Genomic DNA, 23,897 nt, shown 5'->3' with positions numbered 1-23,897 from the left:
TGGGCGGGAGGCGGGAGCGCGGCCGCGCGTGAGGGACGGGCGGAGCGGGCGAACGGCGCTGAGGGGCGATGTCGGCTTGGGGAGGATTCGGCGACCCTCAGGTGCCGTGAGGGGTTTTTGCTCCTCGACACCGTCCGGGCGGCGAGGGGAGACACGGGGGAGGAGTTTGGGGGATGGTTCATGCAGCCGCCGGAGCCGGGAGAGCTCCGCGTGGAAAGAAAACGGGATAGATTCTCCTTTTTAAGGCTTTTAAATCAGCGGGGTTTAATACCCACATGGGGAGTCAGGAAAATCTCGCTCGTTTTTTTGTCTCTTAAACTTATTGAAATCGCATTTTCTGTTCATTTTTCTGCTTTTTAAATTTTTCTGCTTTTTAATTTTGGCTTCTCATCTTTTCCGTTTGGTTACAGCTTCTAAACCGTCGCATCCCCACGAATCCCAAGTATGAGCATATAAAAACTCGTCTGGATACTGGTAAGTGAAATTGTTGTGGGGTAAAACCACCCAAAACGAATGTAGGATGACAGAAAAATATAATTAACGTCTTAATTACCTCTGCCCTGAGCTAATTCACTCCAACACTGCAGAATCCTTATTATGGTTATGATTTGTCTCACCGAATGTTTGCAGCTTATAAAAAAATCCCGTTTGCGATTTTCCTTCAAAGCTGAATTTTAAACGAGCACGAACTACACAGATTTATGTGTATTTATCTATATTTTTATGCATTTATGTGTATTTCCCTTCACACAACACCGTGCACCCCCCCTGAAATTTGAGGTTAAATGCTCCGCCTGTAAATCACCACACGTTTCAAGTGTTTGTTGTCTTAAAGCTTGTTTATTTTTTTTTCCTCCTCTTCATTTTTAAAGAAGAAATTGAGGCTTAAATAGCTTTAAACTGGGTCAGGCTGTTGTGGTGGTTCCCATAGGAATTACCGGTCTTGGAATTTCTGTCCACGGACTTTTCCTGTATCTTGTCAAGCCACAATAATTATTTGGGGGTGTGTTTGTGAGGGTTTTTTTTGTTATTAAAGCAGCTGCTTTTATCCAGTAACGCTGTCTTGCAGCATCCTCACCAAAATTTTGGGAAAGGAGCAGCAAAACCTTGGATTTTTCTGTTTAGTTCTGCTTTCTTTGGGAGAAAAGAGGAAAATCCTGGCAATTTTTTTGTGCCTTTTGTTGTTGCTGTGGAGGAGGATCTACAACAAGCAGCTGTTTCCTTCAGAGAAGGAATTAAATTAAATTGTAATTACATTAAAATTTAAGCCTTAATGAAGAAAACCCCCAGTAAATAAATAATTGTAACAAGTTGTTCTTTTTTGTTGTTGTTGCAGGAAACAGTTTGTCAAAATACATGGAAAAATTGGAGCAGATCAAAAGGAGTGAGTACTTGGGGAGGAGCAGGATGGGTTAAAAATGGGTTTGGTTCAAAACTCCAAAGAGCAGGAGATGAATTCCAGGAGGCTTTCCTTGCAATTCTCCACAGATTTCATTTCAAAATCCAAGCAGGAATATTCCAGATCCTTCTTTGTGTGGTTTTCTTACTGGATTTTCTTGTTGGAAGTTCTCTGAGCTGAGGAGTCCAGGCTAGACTCATCTGGGAAGATTTATGGATCGTTTCTGAGGCTTTGTTTCACTTTTGGGTCACAATTGGGCTCTTTTATTTTTGTATAATTTAAATTCCTATCAAAACATTCCAAGCCAGGAAAAAAACAAGCTCATCCCTCGTGTTTCCATTGATTTCACAGCATTAAACGCTGGGATTTTGAAGACTTCAGCTTGTTCAGGCTGATGGCGGCCAAAATTATTTTTATTTCTCTATTTTCCCACCAAAACCAGGCTTTTCAAATAATTTTTCCCCAATAAAACCCGATGATTTATGACTTTATTCCCAGATCATTCTCACGTAAGGAGCCAGGAAAACTCTTCGACCTCAAAGCTGCATTTATGGAGGCAAAAAAAAAAAACCCAAACAACAAACCAAAGAGCCTGAATTGAACTGAAATCTCCATTAATGAGGTTTAATTAGGGTTTGAAACGTTCAGGTTTAGTTCTCAGCCCCGCTTTGTGAGGGAGGTCACGGGAACTGATTTGTGCAGAACGAGCCTTTGTTTGAGCCCTGTTTGTTGGGATCTTTTTTTCCAACACTGCCGGTCTTTTGAGGCGGGGGGGAAAAAAAAACTGAGAACAGGAATGACCTTGAGCTTTCCAAAACGCTCTGTTGCCTGAGATTTCAGTGCTGGGCACCGCCTCGCTTTTTATTTGTGTTGAAAAACCTCAGTTTTTTTTCTTGTCGCCGGGGCGGGTTTCCAATCTCACCGCCGATCTGTTCTTTCATTCCCTCCTTCTCTTTGTCGCCGTCGGGTTTTTATTTGGAGGCCAGGCAGGAGCTCTCTCCTTCTGTGGGGGCTGAATGGACGCGTTGTGTTCCCAGGGAGCGGAGGAACTTCTCCCCCTGGGTTTCTCAGGGATAGATGACACCCTCTGGATTTCCGTCCCCCGGCACAGGCACCTCTCTGTCCCTTGCGTAACCCGAGAGATTTAAATCCGCGCCGTCGAAAACGAAAAGAGCTGCGCCCGCCGCCGCCGCCCGTCCTTTGGAGGATTGACTCGAGGACACGCGGGAGGTCTTGTCCTCCTCTTCCTCCTCTTCCTCCTCTTCCCCCTCTCTCTCTGCTGTCGTTCCCCTCCTCTCCAAAGCCCCGAGGAGCCCGTCCTTGGAAAACACAATCCTTCCAAGCAAAACCATGTCAGGAAATCCCAACAGATCCAACAGGACCGGACCGGGTACGTGGGGTTGCTCTTGGAGCTGGGAGAAGCGCTTCTGAGCTCTCTTTTGGCGAGATCCAGGGCAAAGAGGCTTTTTTTTTTTTTTTTTTTTTTCTTTTTTGGGATAAAAACTCCTTATTTGAGGTGAGAAGGAGCCATCCAGGAGCTGCGTTGTTTGACAGCACTTCTGCTTGGCTGCTTTTATCCGTCCAGAACCTCCCAAGATCTGCTGCTTTTATTTCTTCTTCTAAATGAAATTTATTTCCCATGACAGGAAGGCTCTTCTTGGCCTTGGCTGGGCAGTTTTAATCCTTGAGCTGATGGAAAGGGAAATAATTACAGGAGATAATTACTGCTGGGGGGTTGGGGGGTGTTTTTTGAGTTAAAGGAGGATTTCACAACCTCACCATGAGGCTTGAACCCAGGTGGTTTTGGAAGAACCAGGAGGGTCCTTTCCTAGTTAATTGACATCCTGAAATCCAATTTTTGTACCACCTCATCCTCCAGAGCAGTTTCTGCACCATCAGTGGCTCCAGCCCCATGGTTTGGATGTGCAGGGGATATTTTGGAAGTTCCCCATGGTTTGGATGTGCAGGGGATATTTTGGAAGTTCCCCGAGGTTTGGATGTGCAGTGGATATTTTGGAACTTCCCTGTGGTTTGGATGTGCAGTGGATATTTTGGCAGTTCCCCATGGTTTGGATGTGCAGTGGATATTTTGGAAGCTCCCCATGGTTTGGATGTGCAGTGGATATTTTGGAAGCTCCCCAAGGTTTGGATGTGCAGGGGATATTTTGGAAGTTCCCCATGGTTTGGATGTACAGTGGATATTTTGGAAGGTTGCAGTGGTTTGGATGTGCAGTGGATATTTTGGAAGTTCCCTGAGGTTTGGATGTGCAGTGGATATTTTGGAAGTTCCCCATGGTTTGGATGTGCAGGGGATATTTTGGAAGGTTGCAGTGGTTTGGATGTGCAGGGGATATTTTGGAAGTTCCCCATGGTTTGGATGTACAGTGGATATTTTGGAAGTTCCCCATGGTTTGGATGTGCAGGGGATATTTTGGAAGCTCCCCATGGTTTGGATGTGCAGTGGATATTTTGGAAGCTCCCCATGGTTTGGATGTGCAGGGGATATTTTGGAAGCTCCCCATGGTTTGGATGTGCAGGGAATATTTTGGAAGTTCCCCATGGTTTGGATGTGCAGTGGATATTTTGGAAGTTCCCCATGGTTTGGATGTGCAGTGGATATTTTGGAAGGTGCCCATGGTTTGGATGTGCAGTGGATATTTTGGAAGCTCCCCATGGTTTGGATGTGCAGTGGATATTTTGGAAGCTCCCCATGGTTTGGATGTGCAGGGGATATTTTGGAAGCTCCCCATGGTTTGGATGTGCAGGGGATATTTTGGAAGTTCCCCATGGTTTGGATGTGCAGTGGATATTTTGGAAGTTCCCTGAGGTTTGGATGTGCAGGGAATATTTTGGAAGCTCCCCAAGGTTTGGATGTGCAGTGGATATTTTGGAAGTTCCCCATGGTTTGGATGTGCAGTGGATATTTTGGAAGTTCCCCATGGTTTGGATGTGCAGGGGATATTTTGGAAGCTCCCCATGGTTTGGATGTGCAGGGGATATTTTGGAAGCTCCCCATGGTTTGGATGTGCAGGAGATATTTTGGAAGTTCCCCATGGTTTGGATGTGCAGTGGATATTTTGGAAGCTCCCCATGGTTTGGATGTGCAGGGAATATTTTGGAAGTTCCCCATGGTTTGGATGTGCAGTGGATATTTTGGAAGTTCCCTGAGGTTTGGATGTGCAGTGGATATTTTGGAAGTTCCCCATGGTTTGGATGTGCAGTGGAATATTTTGGAAGTTCCCCATGGTTTGGATGTGCAGTGGATATTTTGGAAGGTTGCAGTGGTTTGGATGTGCAGGGGATATTTTGGCAGTTCCCCATGGTTTGGATGTGCAGTGGATATTTTGGAAGGTTGCAGTGGTTTGGATGTGCAGGGAATATTTTGGAAGTTCCCCATGGTTTGGATGTGCAGGGAATATTTTGGAAGGTTGCAGTGGTTTGGATGTGCAGGGGATATTTTGGAAGTTCCCCGAGGTTTGGATGTGCAGTGGATATTTTGGAAGTTCCCCGAGGTTTGGATGTGCAGGGAATATTTTGGCAGTTCCCCATGGTTTGGATGTGCAGGGGATATTTTGGAAGCTCCCCAAGGTTTGGATGTGCAGGGGATATTTTGGAAGGTGCCCATGGTTTGGATGTGCAGTGGATATTTTGGAAGCTCCCCATGGTTTGGATGTGCAGTGAATATTTTGGAAGCTCCCCATGGTTTGGATGTGCAGGAGATATTTTGGAAGGTGCCCATGGTTTGGATGTGCAGTGAATATTTTGGAAGGTTGCAGTGGTTTGGATGTGCAGTGGATATTTTGGAAGTTCCCCAAGGTTTGGATGTGCAGGGAATATTTTGGAAGGTGCCATGGTTTGGATGTGCAGGGAATATTTTGGAAGGTGCCATGGTTTGGATGTGCAGGGAATATTTTGGAAGGTTGCAGTGGTTTGGATGTGCAGTGGATATTTTGGAAGTTCCCCATGGTTTGGATGTGCAGGGGATATTTTGGAAGGTGCCATGGTTTGGATGTGCAGTGGATATTTTGGAAGCTCCCCATGGTTTGGAGGTGCAGTGGATATTTTGGAAGGTTGCAGTGGTTTGGATGTGCAGTGGATATTTTGGAAGGTGCCATGGTTTGGATGTGCAGTGGATATTTTGGAAGGTTGCAGTGGTTTGGATGTGCAGTGGATATTTTGGAAGCTCCCCATGGTTTGGAGGTGCAGGGGATATTTTGGAAGTTCCCCGAGGTTTGGATGTGCAGTGGATATTTTGGAAGTTCCCCATGGTTTGGATGTGCAGTGGATATTTTGGAAGGTGCCCAGGGTTTGGATGTGCAGTGGATATTTTGGAAGTTCCCCATGGTTTGGATGTGCAGGGGATATTTTGGAAGCTCCCCACGGTTTGGATTTGCAGTGGATATTTTGGAAGCTCCCCATGGTTTGGATGTGCAGTGGATATTTTGGAAGGTGCCATGGTTTGGATGTGCAGTGGATATTTTGGAAGCTCCCCATGGTTTGGATGTGCAGTGGATATTTTGGAAGTTCCCCGAGGTTTGGATGTGCAGTGGATATTTTGGAAGCTCCCCCATGGTTTGGATGTGCAGTGGATATTTTGGAAGTTCCCCATGGTTTGGATGTGCAGTGGATATTTGGAAGTTCCCCGAGGTTTGGATGTGCAGTGGATATTTTGGAAGTTCCCCGAGGTTTGGATGTGCAGGGAATATTTTGGAAGTTCCCCATGGTTTGGATTTGCAGTGGATATTTGGAAGCTCCCCATGGTTTGGGTGTGCAGTGGATATTTTGGAAGGTGCCCATGGTTTGGATGTGCAGTGGATATTTTGGAAGGTTGCAGTGGTTTGGATGTGCAGTGAATATTTTGGAAGGTTGCAGTGGTTTGGATGTGCAGTGGATATTTTGGAAGTTCCCCATGGTTTGGATGTGCAGTGGATATTTTGGAAGGTTGCAGTGGTTTGGATGTGCAGGGGATATTTTGGAAGTTCCCCGTGGTTTGGATGTGCAGTGGATATTTGGAAGTTCCCCATGGTTTGGATGTGCAGTGGATATTTTGGAAGCTCCCCATGGTTTGGATGTGCAGTGGATATTTTGGAAGTTCCCTGAGGTTTGGATGTGCAGGGGATATTTTGGAAGGTGCCCATGGTTTGGATGTGCAGTGGATATTTTGGAAGCTCCCCATGGTTTGGATGTGCAGTGGATATTTTGGAAGGTGCCCATGGTTTGGATGTGCAGTGGATATTTTGGAAGTTCCCCATGGTTTGGATGTGCAGTGCATATTTTGGAAGGTTGCAGTGGTTTGGATGTGCAGGGGATATTTTTGGAAGTTCCCCGAGGTTTGGATGTGCAGGGAATATTTTGGAAGCTCCCCATGGTTTGGATGTGCAGTGGATATTTTGGAAGGTTGTAGTGATTTGGATGTGCAGGGGATATTTTGGAAGTTCCCCCGAGGTTTGGATGTGCAGTGGATATTTTGGAAACTCCCCATGGTTTGGATGTGCAGTGGATATTTTGGAAGTTCCCATGGTTTGGATGTGCAGTGGATATTTTGGAAGGTTGCAGTGGTTTGGATGTGCAGGGGATATTTTGGAAGTTCCCCGTGGTTTGGATGTGCAGGGGATATTTTGGAAACTCCCCATGGTTTGGATGTGCAGTGGATATTTTGGAAGGTGCCATGGTTTGGATGTGCAGTGGATATTTTGGAAGTTCCCCATGGTTTGGATGTGCAGGGAATATTTTGGAAGTTCCCCGAGGTTTGGATTTGCAGTGGATATTTTGGAAGTTCCCCATGGTTTAGATGTGCAGTGGATATTTTGGAAGGTGCCATGGTTTGGATGTGCAGTGGATATTTTGGAAGTTCCCCATGGTTTGGATGTGCAGTGGATATTTTGGAAGTTCCCCATGGTTTGGATGTGCAGGGGATATTTTGGAAGGTGCCATGGTTTGGATGTGCAGTGGATATTTTGGAAGTTCCCCATGGTTTGGATGTGCAGTGGATATTTTGGAAGTTCCCCATGGTTTGGATGTGCAGGGGATATTTTGGAAGTTCCCCGAGGGTTTGGATGTGCAGTGGATATTTTGGAAGTTCCCTGAGGTTTGGATGTGCAGGGAATATTTTGGAAGCTCCCCATGGTTGGATGTGCAGTGGATATTTTGGAAGTTCCCCCGAGGTTTGGATGTGCAGTGGAATATTTTGGAAGTTCCCATGGTTTGGATGTGCAGTGGATATTTTGGAAGCTCCCCGTGGTTTGGATGTACAGTGGATATTTTGGAAGTTCCCTGAGGTTTGGATTTGCAGTGGATATTTTGGAAGTTCCCCATGGTTTGGATGTGCAGTGGATATTTTGGAAGGTTGCAGTGGTTTGGATGTGCAGTGGATATTTTGGAAGTTCCCCATGGTTTGGATTTGCAGTGGATATTTTGGAAGTTCCCCATGGTTTGGATTTGCAGTGGATATTTTGGAAGGTGCCCATGGTTTGGATGTGCAGTGGAATATTTTGGAAGTTCCCCATGGTTTGGATTTGCAGTGGATATTTTGGAAGTTCCCCATGGTTTGGATGTGCAGGGAATATTTTGGAAGTTCCCCGAGGTTTGGATGTGCAGTGGATATTTTGGAAGTTCCCCATGGTTTGGATTTGCAGTGGATATTTTGGAAGTTCCCCATGGTTTGGATTTGCAGGGGATATTTTGGAAGCTCCCCATGGTTTGGATGTGCAGTGGATATTTTGGAAGTTCCCCATGGTTTGGATGTGCAGTGGATATTTTGGAAGGTTGCAGTGGTTTGGATGTGCAGTGGATATTTTGGAAGTTCCCCATGGTTTGGATGTGCAGTGGATATTTTGGAAGGTTGCAGTGGTTTGGATGTGCAGGGAATATTTTGGAAGTTCCCCATGGTTTGGATGTGCAGGGAATATTTTGGAAGGTTGCAGTGGTTTGGATGTGCAGGGGATATTTTGGAAGTTCCCCGAGGTTTGGATGTGCAGTGGATATTTTGGAAGTTCCCCGAGGTTTGGATGTGCAGGGAATATTTTGGCAGTTCCCCATGGTTTGGATGTGCAGTGGATATTTTGGAAGGTTGCAGTGGTTTGGATGTGCAGGGGATATTTTGGCAGTTCCCCATGGTTTGGATGTGCAGTGGATATTTTGGAAGGTTGCAGTGGTTTGGATGTGCAGGGAATATTTTGGAAGTTCCCCATGGTTTGGATGTGCAGGGAATATTTTGGAAGGTTGCAGTGGTTTGGATGTGCAGGGGATATTTTGGAAGTTCCCCGAGGTTTGGATGTGCAGTGGATATTTTGGAAGTTCCCCGAGGTTTGGATGTGCAGGGAATATTTTGGCAGGTTGCAGTGGTTTGGATGTGCAGGGGATATTTTGGAAGCTCCCCAAGGTTTGGATGTGCAGGGGATATTTTGGAAGGTGCCCATGGTTTGGATGTGCAGTGGATATTTTGGAAGCTCCCCATGGTTTGGATGTGCAGTGAATATTTTGGAAGCTCCCCATGGTTTGGATGTGCAGGAGATATTTTGGAAGGTGCCCATGGTTTGGATGTGCAGTGAATATTTTGGAAGGTTGCAGTGGTTTGGATGTGCAGTGGATATTTTGGAAGTTCCCCAAGGTTTGGATGTGCAGGGAATATTTTGGAAGGTGCCATGGTTTGGATGTGCAGGGAATATTTTGGAAGGTGCCATGGTTTGGATGTGCAGGGAATATTTTGGAAGGTTGCAGTGGTTTGGATGTGCAGTGGATATTTTGGAAGTTCCCCATGGTTTGGATGTGCAGGGGATATTTTGGAAGGTGCCATGGTTTGGATGTGCAGTGGATATTTTGGAAGCTCCCCATGGTTTGGAGGTGCAGTGGATATTTTGGAAGGTTGCAGTGGTTTGGATGTGCAGTGGATATTTTGGAAGGTGCCATGGTTTGGATGTGCAGTGGATATTTTGGAAGGTTGCAGTGGTTTGGATGTGCAGTGGATATTTTGGAAGCTCCCCATGGTTTGGAGGTGCAGGGGATATTTTGGAAGTTCCCCGAGGTTTGGATGTGCAGTGGATATTTTGGAAGTTCCCCATGGTTTGGATGTGCAGTGGATATTTTGGAAGGTGCCCATGGTTTGGATGTGCAGTGGATATTTTGGAAGTTCCCCATGGTTTGGATGTGCAGGGGATATTTTGGAAGCTCCCCACGGTTTGGATTTGCAGTGGATATTTTGGAAGCTCCCCATGGTTTGGATGTGCAGTGGATATTTTGGAAGGTGCCATGGTTTGGATGTGCAGTGGATATTTTGGAAGCTCCCCATGGTTTGGATGTGCAGTGGATATTTTGGAAGTTCCCCGAGGTTTGGATGTGCAGTGGATATTTTGGAAGCTCCCCATGGTTTGGATGTGCAGTGGATATTTTGGAAGTTCCCCATGGTTTGGATGTGCAGTGGATATTTTGGAAGTTCCCCGAGGTTTGGATGTGCAGTGGATATTTTGGAAGTTCCCCGAGGTTTGGATGTGCAGGGAATATTTTGGAAGTTCCCCATGGTTTGGATTTGCAGTGGATATTTTGGAAGCTCCCCATGGTTTGGGTGTGCAGTGGATATTTTGGAAGGTGCCCATGGTTTGGATGTGCAGTGGATATTTTGGAAGGTTGCAGTGGTTTGGATGTGCAGTGAATATTTTGGAAGGTTGCAGTGGTTTGGATGTGCAGTGGATATTTTGGAAGTTCCCCATGGTTTGGATGTGCAGTGGATATTTTGGAAGGTTGCAGTGGTTTGGATGTGCAGGGGATATTTTGGAAGTTCCCCGTGGTTTGGATGTGCAGTGGATATTTTGGAAGTTCCCCATGGTTTGGATGTGCAGTGGATATTTTGGAAGCTCCCCATGGTTTGGATGTGCAGTGGATATTTTGGAAGTTCCCTGAGGTTTGGATGTGCAGGGGATATTTTGGAAGGTGCCCATGGTTTGGATGTGCAGTGGATATTTTGGAAGCTCCCCATGGTTTGGATGTGCAGTGGATATTTTGGAAGGTGCCCATGGTTTGGATGTGCAGTGGATATTTTGGAAGTTCCCCATGGTTTGGATGTGCAGTGCATATTTTGGAAGGTTGCAGTGGTTTGGATGTGCAGGGGATATTTTGGAAGTTCCCCGAGGTTTGGATGTGCAGGGAATATTTTGGAAGCTCCCCATGGTTTGGATGTGCAGTGGATATTTTGGAAGGTTGTAGTGATTTGGATGTGCAGGGGATATTTTGGAAGTTCCCCGAGGTTTGGATGTGCAGTGGATATTTTGGAAGCTCCCCATGGTTTGGATGTGCAGTGGATATGTTGGAAGTTCCCCATGGTTTGGATGTGCAGTGGATATTTTGGAAGGTTGCAGTGGTTTGGATGTGCAGGGGATATTTTGGAAGTTCCCCGTGGTTTGGATGTGCAGGGGATATTTTGGAAACTCCCCATGGTTTGGATGTGCAGTGGATATTTTGGAAGGTGCCATGGTTTGGATGTGCAGTGGATATTTTGGAAGTTCCCCATGGTTTGGATGTGCAGGGAATATTTTGGAAGTTCCCCGAGGTTTGGATTTGCAGTGGATATTTTGGAAGTTCCCCATGGTTTAGATGTGCAGTGGATATTTTGGAAGGTGCCATGGTTTGGATGTGCAGTGGATATTTTGGAAGTTCCCCATGGTTTGGATGTGCAGTGGATATTTTGGAAGTTCCCCATGGTTTGGATGTGCAGGGGATATTTTGGAAGGTGCCATGGTTTGGATGTGCAGTGGATATTTTGGAAGTTCCCCATGGTTTGGATGTGCAGTGGATATTTTGGAAGTTCCCCATGGTTTGGATGTGCAGGGGATATTTTGGAAGTTCCCCGAGGTTTGGATGTGCAGTGGATATTTTGGAAGTTCCCTGAGGTTTGGATGTGCAGGGAATATTTTGGAAGCTCCCCATGGTTTGGATGTGCAGTGGATATTTTGGAAGTTCCCCGAGGTTTGGATGTGCAGTGGAATATTTTGGAAGTTCCCATGGTTTGGATGTGCAGTGGATATTTTGGAAGCTCCCCGTGGTTTGGATGTACAGTGGATATTTTGGAAGTTCCCTGAGGTTTGGATTTGCAGTGGATATTTTGGAAGTTCCCCATGGTTTGGATGTGCAGTGGATATTTTGGAAGGTTGCAGTGGTTTGGATGTGCAGTGGATATTTTGGAAGTTCCCCATGGTTTGGATTTGCAGTGGATATTTTGGAAGTTCCCCATGGTTTGGATTTGCAGTGGATATTTTGGAAGGTGCCCATGGTTTGGATGTGCAGTGGATATTTTGGAAGTTCCCCATGGTTTGGATTTGCAGTGGATATTTTGGAAGTTCCCCATGGTTTGGATGTGCAGGGAATATTTTGGAAGTTCCCCGAGGTTTGGATGTGCAGTGGATATTTTGGAAGTTCCCCATGGTTTGGATTTGCAGTGGATATTTTGGAAGTTCCCCATGGTTTGGATTTGCAGGGGATATTTTGGAAGCTCCCCATGGTTTGGATGTGCAGTGGATATTTTGGAAGTTCCCCATGGTTTGGATGTGCAGTGGATATTTTGGAAGGTTGCAGTGGTTTGGATGTGCAGTGGATATTTTGGAAGTTCCCCATGGTTTGGATGTGCAGTGGATATTTTGGAAGGTTGCAGTGGTTTGGATGTGCAGGGGATATTTTGGAAGCTCCCCATGGTTTGGATGTGCAGTGGATATTTTGGAAGTTCCCCATGGGTTGGATGTGCAGTGGATATTTTGGAAGTTCCCCGAGGTTTGGATGTGCAGGGGATATTTTGGAAGTTCCCCATGGTTTGGATGAGCAGTGGATATTTTGGAAGCTCCCCATGGTTTGGATGTGCAGTGGAATATTTTGGAAGTTCCCCATGGTTTGGATGTGCAGTGGAATATTTTGGAAGCTCCCCATGGTGTGGATGTGCAGTGGATATTTTGGAAGCTCCCCATGGTTTGGATGTGCAGTGGATATTTTGGAAGCTCCCCATGGTTTGGATGTGCAGTGGATATTTTGGAAGTTCCCCAAGGTTTGGATGTGCAGTGGATATTTTGGAAGGTTGCAGTGGTTTGGATGTGCAGGGGATATTTTGGAAGCTCCCCATGGTTTGGATGTGCAGTGGATATTTTGGAAGCTCCCCATGGTTTGGATGTGCAGTGGATATTTTGGAAGTTCCCCATGGTTTGGATGTGCAGTGGATATTTTGGAAGTTCCCCATGGTTTGGATGTGCAGGGGATATTTTGGAAGCTCCCCATGGTTTGGATGTGCAGTGGATATTTTGGAAGCTCCCCATGGTTTGGATGTGCAGGGGATATTTTGGAAGGTCCCCATGGTTTGGATGTGCAGTGGATATTTTGGAAGCTCCCCATGGTTTGGATGTGCAGGGGATATTTTGGAAGGTCCCCATGGTTTGGATGTGCAGTGGATATTTTGGAAGCTCCCCATGGTTTGGATGTGCAGGGGATATTTTGGAAGTTCCCCATGGTTTGGATTTGCAGTGGAATATTTTGGAAGGTCCCCATGGTTTGGATTTGCAGTGGATATTTTGGAAGCTCCCCATGGTTTGGATTTGCAGTGGATATTTTGGAAGGGCTCCTTTTTTTCCTAGCACAACCTGTGAGGAGCAAAGAGGTGCTTGTTTTTCAGCCTGATCAAAATGATGTAGGGCAGGAATTTAGGAATTTGGGAACTCTGAATGTGTTGGGAAGAGCTGTCGGCCTCCAGCCTAAACTCAGCTCAGCTTGAGAATTCCCAGCAGCAAATCCCAGGGGAATTTTTTGGTGTGTTGTGGCTGCAGGAATGTGCCCAGGAGCCTTTCCCCCTCCTCCCTCATCTGCCCTGAGCTAATGGAGCATCCAGCAGATGGTTTCCGAGGATTTGGCATCGTCCCACTGAGTGGATTTACCGAAGATCCCGCTCTCCGTTGTTATCCCTGCGAGCTGAGCGGCTCCGGCCCTGATTTCCCAAAGGACAAAGCTCCCTTTTTTCCCCAGGACAGGTTATTCCATGTCGAGATGTTCCTACTGATACCCATCCCATTCTCCTCCTCACACCTTCTGTTTCACTCCGGGAGGTTTTTTATTTCTTCCCTTGCTCTGCATCTCCGGGATCTGGATGGGATCAGGCTCCCACCTCGGCTCTCTTGGGAATCTCTGGATCTTTGCCAACAGCCCTGCTCAGTTTTCTTCCTCCCTAAGCTGAGTCTTCGGGATTAAGATTCAATTAGTCCGGTTCCTTTGTCTTAATTACCCATTAAGACTCAATTAGTCCAGTTTCTTGCGTCAGTTATCCCTTCCCTCAGAGATCCCTGCCAGTGAATGGAAGGAATCAGAATTTAATTGTCGGATAAAATATAAAATCTTGGATTTGTTTTTTTTTTTTTTAATTGTTAAGATGAAACCCGAGTGGTTTATCTTGGTTATTTGCAAAGACACGATCCCCTGTGCTCTGATTCCGCCGTAATTTACACAAATTAGAGATTCAGGTAAACGAATCTTTTGGTTTTAAGGCGGTTTTTGACTCCAGTGGGCTCTGAAGAACAGCGGGGAAAGGAGAAATTCCTGAATTTCTTCCTGCCCCAGCCCCATGGAAAACATAAATTCATACTGGAGTCTAAAAGCAACTAAATCTGCCTCTTCCACTTCATCATAACTGGACGAGATCTCTCTTTACAACCGGTATTGATTAAAATCTCTCTTTATAACTGGTATTGATTAAACTCTCCCTTTATAACTGGCATTAATTAAACTCTCTCTTTATAATTGGCATTTCCCAAACTCTGCAGGTTGGCTGCTCTCATCCTTCAGCACAAACCTGCCCCGAATTCCTGCCTGGCTGCAGGAGCTGGGAATTAAACCACGACCTGGTGTCTTAAAAAAAAAATCCAAAAACCCCGGGAATGAGCTGGAAATTTACCTTATCCTCTTTGTTTTGTTTTTGAAGATTACAGGTATAGAAAGGACGAGCTGTTTAAAAGGCTGAAGGTGACAACTTTTGCCCAGCTGGTACGTACAGATCCCTCTCCGGCCTCCAAAACCTTTTAGGAGCAGCAGTTTTTCCTTGGAATTCCTAAAAAATTCCTCTTAATTCTTCTAAAATTCCCTTTAGCTGTAGTCGTAATTATCCTGTCTTGGCTTCTTCCTGCAAATATTTCGTTTAATTACAGATCAAAGTTTGTGGTGGCTCCATCTTTGAAATTTCTTCCTTATTTCATTTGTCCATTAGCTCGGAAGGATCTTCGAGCACCTTGCAGAAGAAAAAGGCTGCGTGAAGCAGCACCTAAATCTGAGTTTTGTGTCTGGAGCCCTCCCTGACCCCAGGTTTAACTGCAGAAAGAGGGCAGTTGGGACTTCAAGGCTTCCTGTGCATTATTTTATTTAAAAGCAGTGAATCGTAATATTAAAAAAAAAAAAAAAAAAAAAAAAGTGAAAAATTGGTCAGGAAACCAAGAGCTGAGGGGTGCTGGTTCAAAAAAACCCGCTTCAAACTAGGAAAAAAACCAACAAATTGTCTTAGAAGAGAAAGAAAGGGAAAAATTAAACCTGGAGATGTTGAAGAGTGGGGTTCTGCAGACTTGGGATATTTTTTTTTTTCCTCCGGATCGTTTTCCTTGAGCTGATCCCTGCCGTGCACGTGGGGAATCAGCGTCTCTGATCTGTGATTTCTGTGCCCTGCAGGTTCTCCAGGTGGCCTCTCTGTCCAACGAAACCTTAGAAGTGACAAACGAGGAGCTGCACAAGCTGCAAGGTGGGAAAAGGGGAGAAAACTCCCCCCAAAAAATGGGATAGAGGAGCAGGGAAAAGTGGGAAAAGGGACAAAGGGGAAGAGCTGGGAGGGCTCTGCTTAATCAGGAAGGAAAATAAAACTTCACCTGCAGCAAATCCAGGCTGGGAATAGAAACACTCCTAAAAAAAAGAAGGGTTTGCAGATAGAAAAGGCTTCGTGCTGGCAGCTTTGTTGTAGGAACACAATCCCCATCAAAAATTCCATTTTTTTCCCCACTTCTTCAAATGCCATCTCGAGCCCGGAAAAAAGAAAAAAAAAAAAATCCGTCGGCTCTTTGTTGTTTTAAGTAGGAAGCTCTGGGTAAATTCTCCTTAAGAGGATGAGGATAAAGCTGTCACACTTTTCTCCCCAGGAATAGAAACTGCCCTTAGAAACCTGCTCGTTTCACCTCGTGCCCTCTTCTCTCCGCAGATGCTGCAGGCGACGACGCGGCAGCGGGGACAAACGGGAAGGGGAGCCCTGAGGGGACACCCAGCTCCATCCTGTTCCTGAACAACTCGGGAGGAGGGGAATCCCACCGCTCCACGCTGCAGAGGTGCCGCACAGAAACGATGGGTTTTTATTTATTCCCTCCTGTCTTAGCAGATTGGCGCCGGAGGGCACGGAAAGAGAGATGCTCAGTCTGTAGTCAGGGCAAAAAGAAGAAGAAGGTTTATTCCTCGACCTTGATTCATATGGATTCTGGACAACGAGCAGGGGTTGGAGGATGAGGTTGCCACCTCTCCGTATCGCTGGTCAAATTAGAAATCCATCAGTTGTCCCTCCTCAGAGAGAAATGCGAAAACAATCGCTGCATTTGTGTTACAATCCGTGAGAAACTCCGCTACAAAAGTGCAAGCTCAGAAGGCTGAAAAGAGCAGGACAACATCAGACGGTCCTTTGAGCCCTGCGAAAATTTGGGTTTAAATTTCTGCCGAGTGGTTTTAGCTCGTATTTCTCGTTAAAGCCGGGGTTTGTTAGGGCTTGGCAGGATTCCCTCTTGGAACGGGTTTGGGTGGATGGAGGCAACGTTGTTGTCGCCCGGTGGTGGGTCTGACAAGGAACTGTGTTTGTGGGATTCCATCCGGGCCCTCACACCCCAGAATTTTGGGGATAGCACAGTGCTCTGGTCGACTCGGCCGCGTGCATTCCTGGTTTTGCCTGGATACGGAGGGAACGGCTTCAGAGTGACACAGGGATATTGGGAAGGCTGGGAGGGGGCTGCGATGGAATTCCCAGAGAAGCTGTGGCTGCCCCTCGATCCCTGGAAGTGCCCAGGGCTTGGAGCAGCCTGGGACAGTGGGAGGTGTCCTTAACTTGGGTGGATAAGATCCTTCCCGCCCAAACCATTCCGGGACTGAGAACAATTCCAACCGAGCGAAGAGATCTGCCGGAAAAGAAAACTTCATCCCGGCCTCGGAGCTGATGGAGAGGCACCAAAACCTTCCTTAAACCCCCCCCGTTCCCTTCGCAGTGTGATCAGCGGGGTTGGGGAGATGGACGTGGAGAAGGATTCCCCGAAGGAAGAGGATCCCCAGGCCAAGGAGAGGCCTTATCCCGACTGCCCGTTCCTGCTGCTGGACGTGCGGGACCGCGACGCCTACGAGCAGTGCCACATCGTGGGCGGTGAGCGAGCAGCCACGGGCACCTGGGCGGGGCTGTCACCTCGGCAGGGCGTCCCCTGCGTGTCCCCAGTGCTCCTCCAGCACTTCCCTGCTGCCTGGGAAGGGATGAGGGCGCTGAGCTGATCCCGTACTCAGTGGGTGCTCAAGGCTGTTGTATGCCAGGCTCTCGGTGTTCAGCCTCTGGATGATTTTTTCCCTCTTTTTTTTTTTTTTCCCCCCTTCTGCAGCTCGTTGCTACCCCATTGCCACGTTATCCAGAACCATGAATCTGTACACAAACGATTTTTCCCTCTTTTTTCCCTTCTGCAGCTCATTCCCACCCCACTGTAACGTTATCCAGAACCATGAATCTGTACACGAGCGATTTTTCCCTCTTTTTTCCCTTCTGAGCTCATTCCTACCCCACTGCAGCATTATCCAGAACCATGAATCTGTACACGAACGATTTTTCCTTCTTTTTTCCCTTCCCTACCCTTTGCAGCATTGTCTAGAGCCATGAATCCGTACACAAACGATTTTTCCCTCTTTTTTTTACTTTCCGCAGCTCATTCCTGCCCATTGTTCTCCTCTTTTTTCCCTTCTGCAGCTCATTCCTACCCCATTGCAACATTATCCAGAACCATGAATCTGTACACAAACTATTTTTCCCTCTTTTTTCCCTTCCCTACCCATTGCAACATTGTCTAGAGCCATGAATCCGTACACAAACAATTTTTCCCTCTTTTTTTCCCTTCTGCAGCTCATTCCTGCCCATTGTTCTCCTCTTTTTTCCCTTCTGAGCTCATTCCTACCCCATTGCAGTGTTGTCTAGAGCCATGAATCCATACACAAACGATTTTTCCCTTTTTTTCCCTTCTCTACCCCGTAGCAACATTGTCTAGAACCATGAATCCATACACAAACCATTTTTCCTTCTTTTTTCCCTTCCCTACCCATTGCAATATTGTCTAGGACCATGAATCCATACACAAACAATTTTTCCCTCTTTTTTTCCCTTCTGCAGCTCATTCCTGTTCATTGTTCTCCTCTTTTTTTCCCTTCTGCAGCTCATTCCTACCCCCTTGCAACATTGTCTAGAGCCATGAACCCATACACAAACGATTTTTCCCTTTTTTTCCCCTTCTCTACCCCGTTGCAATGTTGTCTAGAGCAATGAATCCATATACAAACGATTTTTCCCTCTTTTTTCCCTTCTGAGTTCATTCCTACCCCATTGCAATGTTCTCTAGAGCCATGAATCCTTACACAAACAATTTTAACTTCTTTTTTCCCTTCCCTACCCATTGCAATATTGTCTAGGACCATGAATCCATATACAAATGATTTTCCCCTCTTTTTTTCCCTTCTGCAGCTCATTCCTGCCCATTGTTCTCCTCTTTTTCCCCTTCTGCAGCTCATTCCTACCCCATTGCAATGTCGTCTAGAGCAATGAATCCATACACAAACGATTTTTCCCTCTTTTTTCCCTTCCCTACCCATTGCAACGTTGTCTAGAACCATGAATCTGTATACAAATTATTTTCCCCTCATTTTTTCCCTTCTGCAGCTCATTCCTACCCCCTTGCAACATTGTCTAGAGCCATGAATCCATACACAAACGATTTTTCCCTTTTTTTCCCTTCTCTACCCCGTAGCAACATTGTCTAGAGCCATGAATCCATACACAAACGATTTTCCCCTCTTTTTTCCCTTCTGCAGCTCATTCCCATCCCATTACAACGTTATCCAGAACCATGAATCCATACACAACGTACTTTTCCCTCTTTTTTCCCTTCTGCAGCTCATTCCTACCCCACTGCAGCGTTATCCAGAACCATGAATCTGTACACAAACTATTTTTCCCTCTTTTTTCCCTTCCCTACCCATTGCAAGATTGTCTAGAACCATGAATCCGTACACAAACGATTTTTCCCTCTTTTTTTCCCTTCTGCAGCTTATTCCTGTTCATTGTTCTCCTCTTTTTTCCCTTCTGAGCTCATTCCTACCCCATTGCAGTGTTGTCTAGAGCCATGAATCCATACACAAACGATTTTTCCCTTTTTTTCCCCTTCTCTACCCCGTTGCAACATTGTCTAGAACCATGAATCCATACACAAACGATTTTTCCCTCTTTTTTCCCTTCCCTACCCATTGCAATGTTGTCTAGAACCATGAATCCATACACAAATGATTTTCCCTCTTTTTTTTTTCCCTTCTGCAGCACATTCCTACCCCATTGCAACGTTATCCAGAACCATGAATCCGTACACAAACGATATTCTGGAATATGTATCCTTCACATGGAAACACGAGGAGATGGTGGGGGTTCCCAAAACCAGCTGAAGCTTATCCAAGCAAAATTAGGGATCTCAAAAAAACCCCAAAAAACCCTGGGTCAGGAGGTGGAGTTCCCTGGTGCAGCTCCACTGCCTCCATCAGGCGCTGGATTCTGCTTCCTCAAGGCTCCTCCTGAGTCCCGTGGGAGCTGCCTGGATTTGGCATTTCCCGGGATTTTGGCTGCTGGAAGGCCAAGCCACACTTGGGCACTGCTCTCCTGCTGCTGGAGATGCTCCGGGGATGCAGCCATCAAATCCTTTGGCACCTGGGTGGGATTGGGGACCGACAGAGGATTGTTAAGTGGGGTTATTCTGATCCTTCCCAGGCTGTTGATTGGGAGGGGAGGTTGTAAACAGAGGGGCTGTTGCCATTCCCGATCTTCAGGCAATGCTGGATGCGGTGGTGTCACGATCCGCTCGTACAAGCGGGGGTCGTGGTGGTTCGTTTACCGATCTCAGAGTGCAAAACACAACACAGAGGGGATTTCAGCATTAAAACAAATGCACCCTTTATTGATTGACCATAGCAAATGCGATAGAGGGATTAAGAGTGAGAGAAAGAGATAGAGAAAGAGATAGAGGAAAGGGGGGATATAGCTACCAAACGTGGAGATGGAGCCCTCGTGGTCCGGTTGATGGATCCGCCTGTCACGTCGGGGAGAGTCTCTCCAAATCTCTGGTTAACTCAGGGGTTTTTATTATAGTCCTCCATCATGGGGGAACAGGTAAATCTACTGAAGCCACCACGGGGGAACAGGTAGTCCATGTCCTTAGCAGTAAGCGAGAACCATTGTCTTCTTGGTCCAACGTTCACGCCTCCAGGCAAACATCTCGCTTTGGTTAAGACAGCCCCCACCCCCTGTATTGGGGTTGTCGGGGTCTCATGTCTCAGTCCTTGAGAGGGGCTTCATATAGGGGTCTCAATCTCAGTCCTTGGAAGGGGACTTTGATCTCTGTCTGTCACGGTGGTTGCAAAGATGAAGGATTTTCCGTGGGGGACCACCAAAGTTACCCCAGAAAGTTCCCTTGGCCAAGAGGTGGGGAAATTCATAGGCTGTTGTCGTGAAGCAGGGACCGTGAAGCAGATGCAATCTTCAGGTACAGAACTGCCATTACACCGCTCAAAGCCAGTGTACCGTGGCGTGGTGACACAGGAAAATGAACCCGCAGACGATTGGGAAGCATCCACCTGGAGCAGGCCAGAACTGCAGTGGGGTCCTCGGGGTCCTTATAACGATCGTGAGGCAAATGAGGGGAACTTCAGACAGACTCTTACAGGTGGGAATTAAGCTGTGTCTGGCAAACCTCATCCCCTGAGAATTCCCCAAGGAAAACATTCCTGCTGGATGCTTGTGAGCCAAATACGGAGTCTTTCCCCTCTCTGATCCCATTTATGGGGGTCTCTTCCTTCCTAAAATCCTTCGATGCCCTCTTCAATTCAGCGGCGGCCCCTTAACAATTCCCCACGGCAGAAAAACGCCCACGGGAAAATCATCATCGTCTACGACAACGACGAGCGCTTGGCGAGCCAGGCGGCCACCACCATGTGCGAGAGGGGCTTCGAGAACCTCTTCATGTTATCCGGGGGTGCGTGGGGCTGGGGGAGCTCCCCAAAACTCCTGGGGAAAAGGAGAGAGAGAGGGGAGCAGCGTGTGGGAGCTGGAGATGGGAGAGGTCTGGCTCATGGGATGGTTGGGTTGGTAGGAAACGGAAGGATCGTCTGGTTACAGCTCTTCCACCGTCCCGGGGTGCTCCAAGCCCCAATGTCCAACCTGGACTTGGACATTCCAGGGATCCAGGGGCAGCCACGGCTGCTGTGGGAATTCCTTCCCAAGATCCCACCCAAATCTCCCCTTTTCCAATCCCAGCCCATTCCCTGTGTCCTGTCCCTCCAGGCCTTGTCCCCAGCCCCTCTGCAGCTCTCCTGGAGCCCCTTCAGGAATGTGCTGGAAGCTCTCCCTGGATCCTTCCCTTCTCCAGGCTCTCCCAGCCTGGCTCCCTGGGAACTCAGGGGCTCCTCTGGATTCTCTCCAGCAGCTCCAGGTCCTGCTGCTGTTGTCCCCAGAGTTGGACTCCGTGCGGGATCTCCCCTGAGCAGGGCAGAGGGGCAGAATTCCCCCTTCTCCTGCTGCCCACATTTCTCCATCCAAACCCTCTGGACCTTCAGCAGCTCCATCAATCCCTCGGGACCGCTCCCTGCCGGCCCATCCGGCTGGGATAACGGGTTCTCCGTGTCCCTGCAGGCCTCAAGGTCCTCGCCCAGAAGATCCCGGAGGGGCTGATCACGGGCACGCTCCCGGTGTCCTGCCAGGTGACGGCTCCCGCGGGAACTGCCCGCAGGAAAACCGTTCCCAGGGCGCCAGCGGCGCGCGCGGAGAACAAGTGGAGGTTTTCTGCAGATGACCTGCAGAAGTTGAAGCATTACCTGGCCGAGGAGCACGTTCCTTCCGACACCGCCAGTAAGACTCCAGAGCGCGTCGCAACCTCATCGTGAAGTAATTGGGCGGGAAGGGACCTTAAAGCTCCATCCATCTCACCTTCCCCTGTCCCAGATTGCTCCAAGCCCCATCCAACCCGCCAGGACCCACCCAGGGGCAGCCACAACTCATGAAGGGCCAGATTTTCTGATTTGGGGTTGTTCTTCCCACAGGCCGCCTCACCCGAGGCGTTTCCAGCCGCGATTCCAAGCTCTCGTCCGTGAGGAGCAACCCCAGCCCTTCCAGCACCGTGAGATCGCTGAGCAGCAGCTCCCACAGCAGGACCAGCGTCCAGAAAAGGCCGTGGAAATAAACGAGCGGCCAGGTTTTGAGAATCCTCGGCGCTGCAGCCCCCTTTTGTGGTTTTTAGGAATCCTCGGGGAATAAGCGGCCGTGCTGAGGTTCGGGCAGCTCGGGTAAGGCTTGGGAATGTTTCCTAGGAGCAGGAATGGCATCACTTGAGGCGCAGGGCAGGACAGAGGTGAGACAACTGGTTTTGTAGGGGAGGGAGCAAACTGGTAGTAAAGGCTGGGACCGGTAGGAACTGTTCCACGAAGCTGAAGGAATTTGTGTCTGTAACATTCCCGGGCTGTGCCTGGAACCGTGAGGGTGAACGGGCCACAAATCATCTGTGAGCACGAACTTCGGTGGTTTTAGCGGAGATAAAAACATCCAGCGACTTGCCAAATGTGAGAGAAGATCCTGGAAGGGTTGGTTTGTTTTTTTTTTAGTTTCTTTTAAAATAAATTATGCTAATGAACAGAAGTCTTTCTAGTAAAGGTGGTTTTTATTGCCCAGTTGGTGCCGTGACGGTCGTGCTTGCTCGTGGACATTTTGTGAGTTGCTGTGTTTTTTTCAAGGTCAGCTGGAGGAGAAGAACTGGAATTTTTTTTTTTTCCCCAGTGACTCCTTTGCCAGCGTTTTTTTAGGCGTTTCTTTAAGGTTTAGGGTGGCTGAAGGGGAATTTGCTGCTGCTGCCCCACCAGGCTCCCTAAAACCCAGCAAGGACCTGGAATCTGGAACTGAACAGGGCGAAGGTTTCCTGGAAAATGAGTAGCACAGTTTTCCTTGAACTGACGCTTCTGGATAACCTGGGAACCCTCTGATTTCCCTGAGCCGCCTGTGGGACGCTTTGGAGGTGATTTTGGAGGAATTCCGCTCCGGTTTTTCCACCTGGCATTGCTGAGCCTGATCCCGCTTTGGTTATCGCGGTCTCGTGGGGTTTGTGTGTATTTTTTGGATTCAGTGTTTTTCCCCCTTTTTGAAGCGGACAAATCTTCAACGCATCCCAAAACTCACTGGTGATTTTGGGACAATTCTGGTGAAAGGACAAAAAGTAGGAGAAACGACGTGTGATTTCCAGTTTGGCAGCATCCCTGAGCACATTTGTCTTTTGTTGTGTCTCTGAGTGTGAAATCAGACAATGCTGATTGCAGGACTGGCAGGTCCAGTCTGATAAAGCCCTGCTGCTGTGGGAGTAGATTTTTCCAGCTCCGTGAGCTCTTGGAAGTGTTGCTTTGGCTAAAAATCCTGATTTTGCTATCCAGCTGTGGGAGACAGATCCAGAATCCCTGGCTGCTCCGTGCTGCATGAAAACCTCCTGGTGAAAGGGGCAAAACTCTCAAAAGGTGTTTGAGTTCCTCCAAATCCAAGGAATCAAAGCAAAGACTGGATGCACTTTCCCACCACCTCGATGGATTTGTGTGGATTTGGACTCTGGGGTGTTGTTTGGAGCGGAGTCAAACTCCGCAGAGGCTGAGAGGTTGAATTGTTTAATTTAATAAAACGTCAATTACAGCTTCCGCTTGGGTGATTTATTTGCAGCTTGGAGAGCTGTGGAGAGCCTGGAAAAGCTGGGAGTGGACAGGGGCTGAGCTCCCCATTCCCTAGGGATTGCAGCAGGTGAGGAGGGATCATGCAGAAAAGTGTGGGTGGGAAGGGACCTTAAAACTCATCAAGTTCCAGCTCCTGGACACCTTCCACTATCCTAGGGTGCTCCAAGCCCTGTCCAGCCTCACCTGGAAAACTTCCAGGGATCCAGGGAATGATCCACAGCTGCTCTGGCAATCCCAGCCCAGGCAGGAATTCCTTCCCAAGATCCCATCCAGCGCTGCCCTCTGGCAGCGGGAGCCATTCCCTGTGTCCTGTCCCTCCAGGCCTTGTCCCCAGCCCCTCTGCAGCTCTCCTGGAGCCCCAATAAATCCTGCTGGCCTCGTGTCCCAGAGCCCGATTCCCTTTCCCTCCTCTGCCAGAGCAAAGGGAAAAACCACCTCACCTCCTCCCTTTCTTTTTGTTCTTGCTATTTTCCTGCCCTTTCCATCG

The 23,897-nt window shown here is 47.7% G+C and overlaps 1 protein-coding gene across 1 annotated transcript; it reads left to right on the top strand.

Moving 5' to 3' along the window:
- The first annotated feature begins 1 nt into the window (after position 1).
- On the top strand, positions 2–23,374 carry CEP41 (centrosomal protein 41). Its single transcript, XM_040062140.1, has 11 exons — positions 2–101; positions 411–474; positions 1,337–1,384; positions 14,337–14,398; positions 15,071–15,140; positions 15,591–15,714; positions 16,633–16,784; positions 18,984–19,051; positions 20,571–20,685; positions 21,342–21,557; positions 21,749–23,374. Exons 1-11 carry the CDS (start codon positions 69–71, stop codon positions 21,886–21,888), a joined length of 1,092 nt encoding a protein of 363 aa, XP_039918074.1. The 5' UTR covers positions 2–68; the 3' UTR covers positions 21,889–23,374.
- The last annotated feature ends 523 nt before the right edge of the window (positions 23,375–23,897 follow it).

The sequence above is a fragment of the Hirundo rustica genome, chromosome 4 (assembly GCF_015227805.2).
Source record: "Hirundo rustica isolate bHirRus1 chromosome 4, bHirRus1.pri.v3, whole genome shotgun sequence".
Taxonomy (NCBI): domain Eukaryota; kingdom Metazoa; phylum Chordata; class Aves; order Passeriformes; family Hirundinidae; genus Hirundo; species Hirundo rustica.
Note: the sequence above shows the minus strand (reverse complement) of the source record. Positions and strands in the feature narration are given on the sequence as shown.

Coding starts and splice junctions, on each gene's coding strand:
- CEP41 (XM_040062140.1), top strand. CDS start 69: ATGTCGGCTTGGGGAGGATTCGGCGACCCTCAG. Junction 15,141..15,590: donor GGAGCTGCACAAGCTGCAAG/GTGGGAAAAGGG, acceptor TTCTCTCCGCAG/ATGCTGCAGGCGACGACGCG. Junction 20,686..21,341: donor CCTCTTCATGTTATCCGGGG/GTGCGTGGGGCT, acceptor GTGTCCCTGCAG/GCCTCAAGGTCCTCGCCCAG.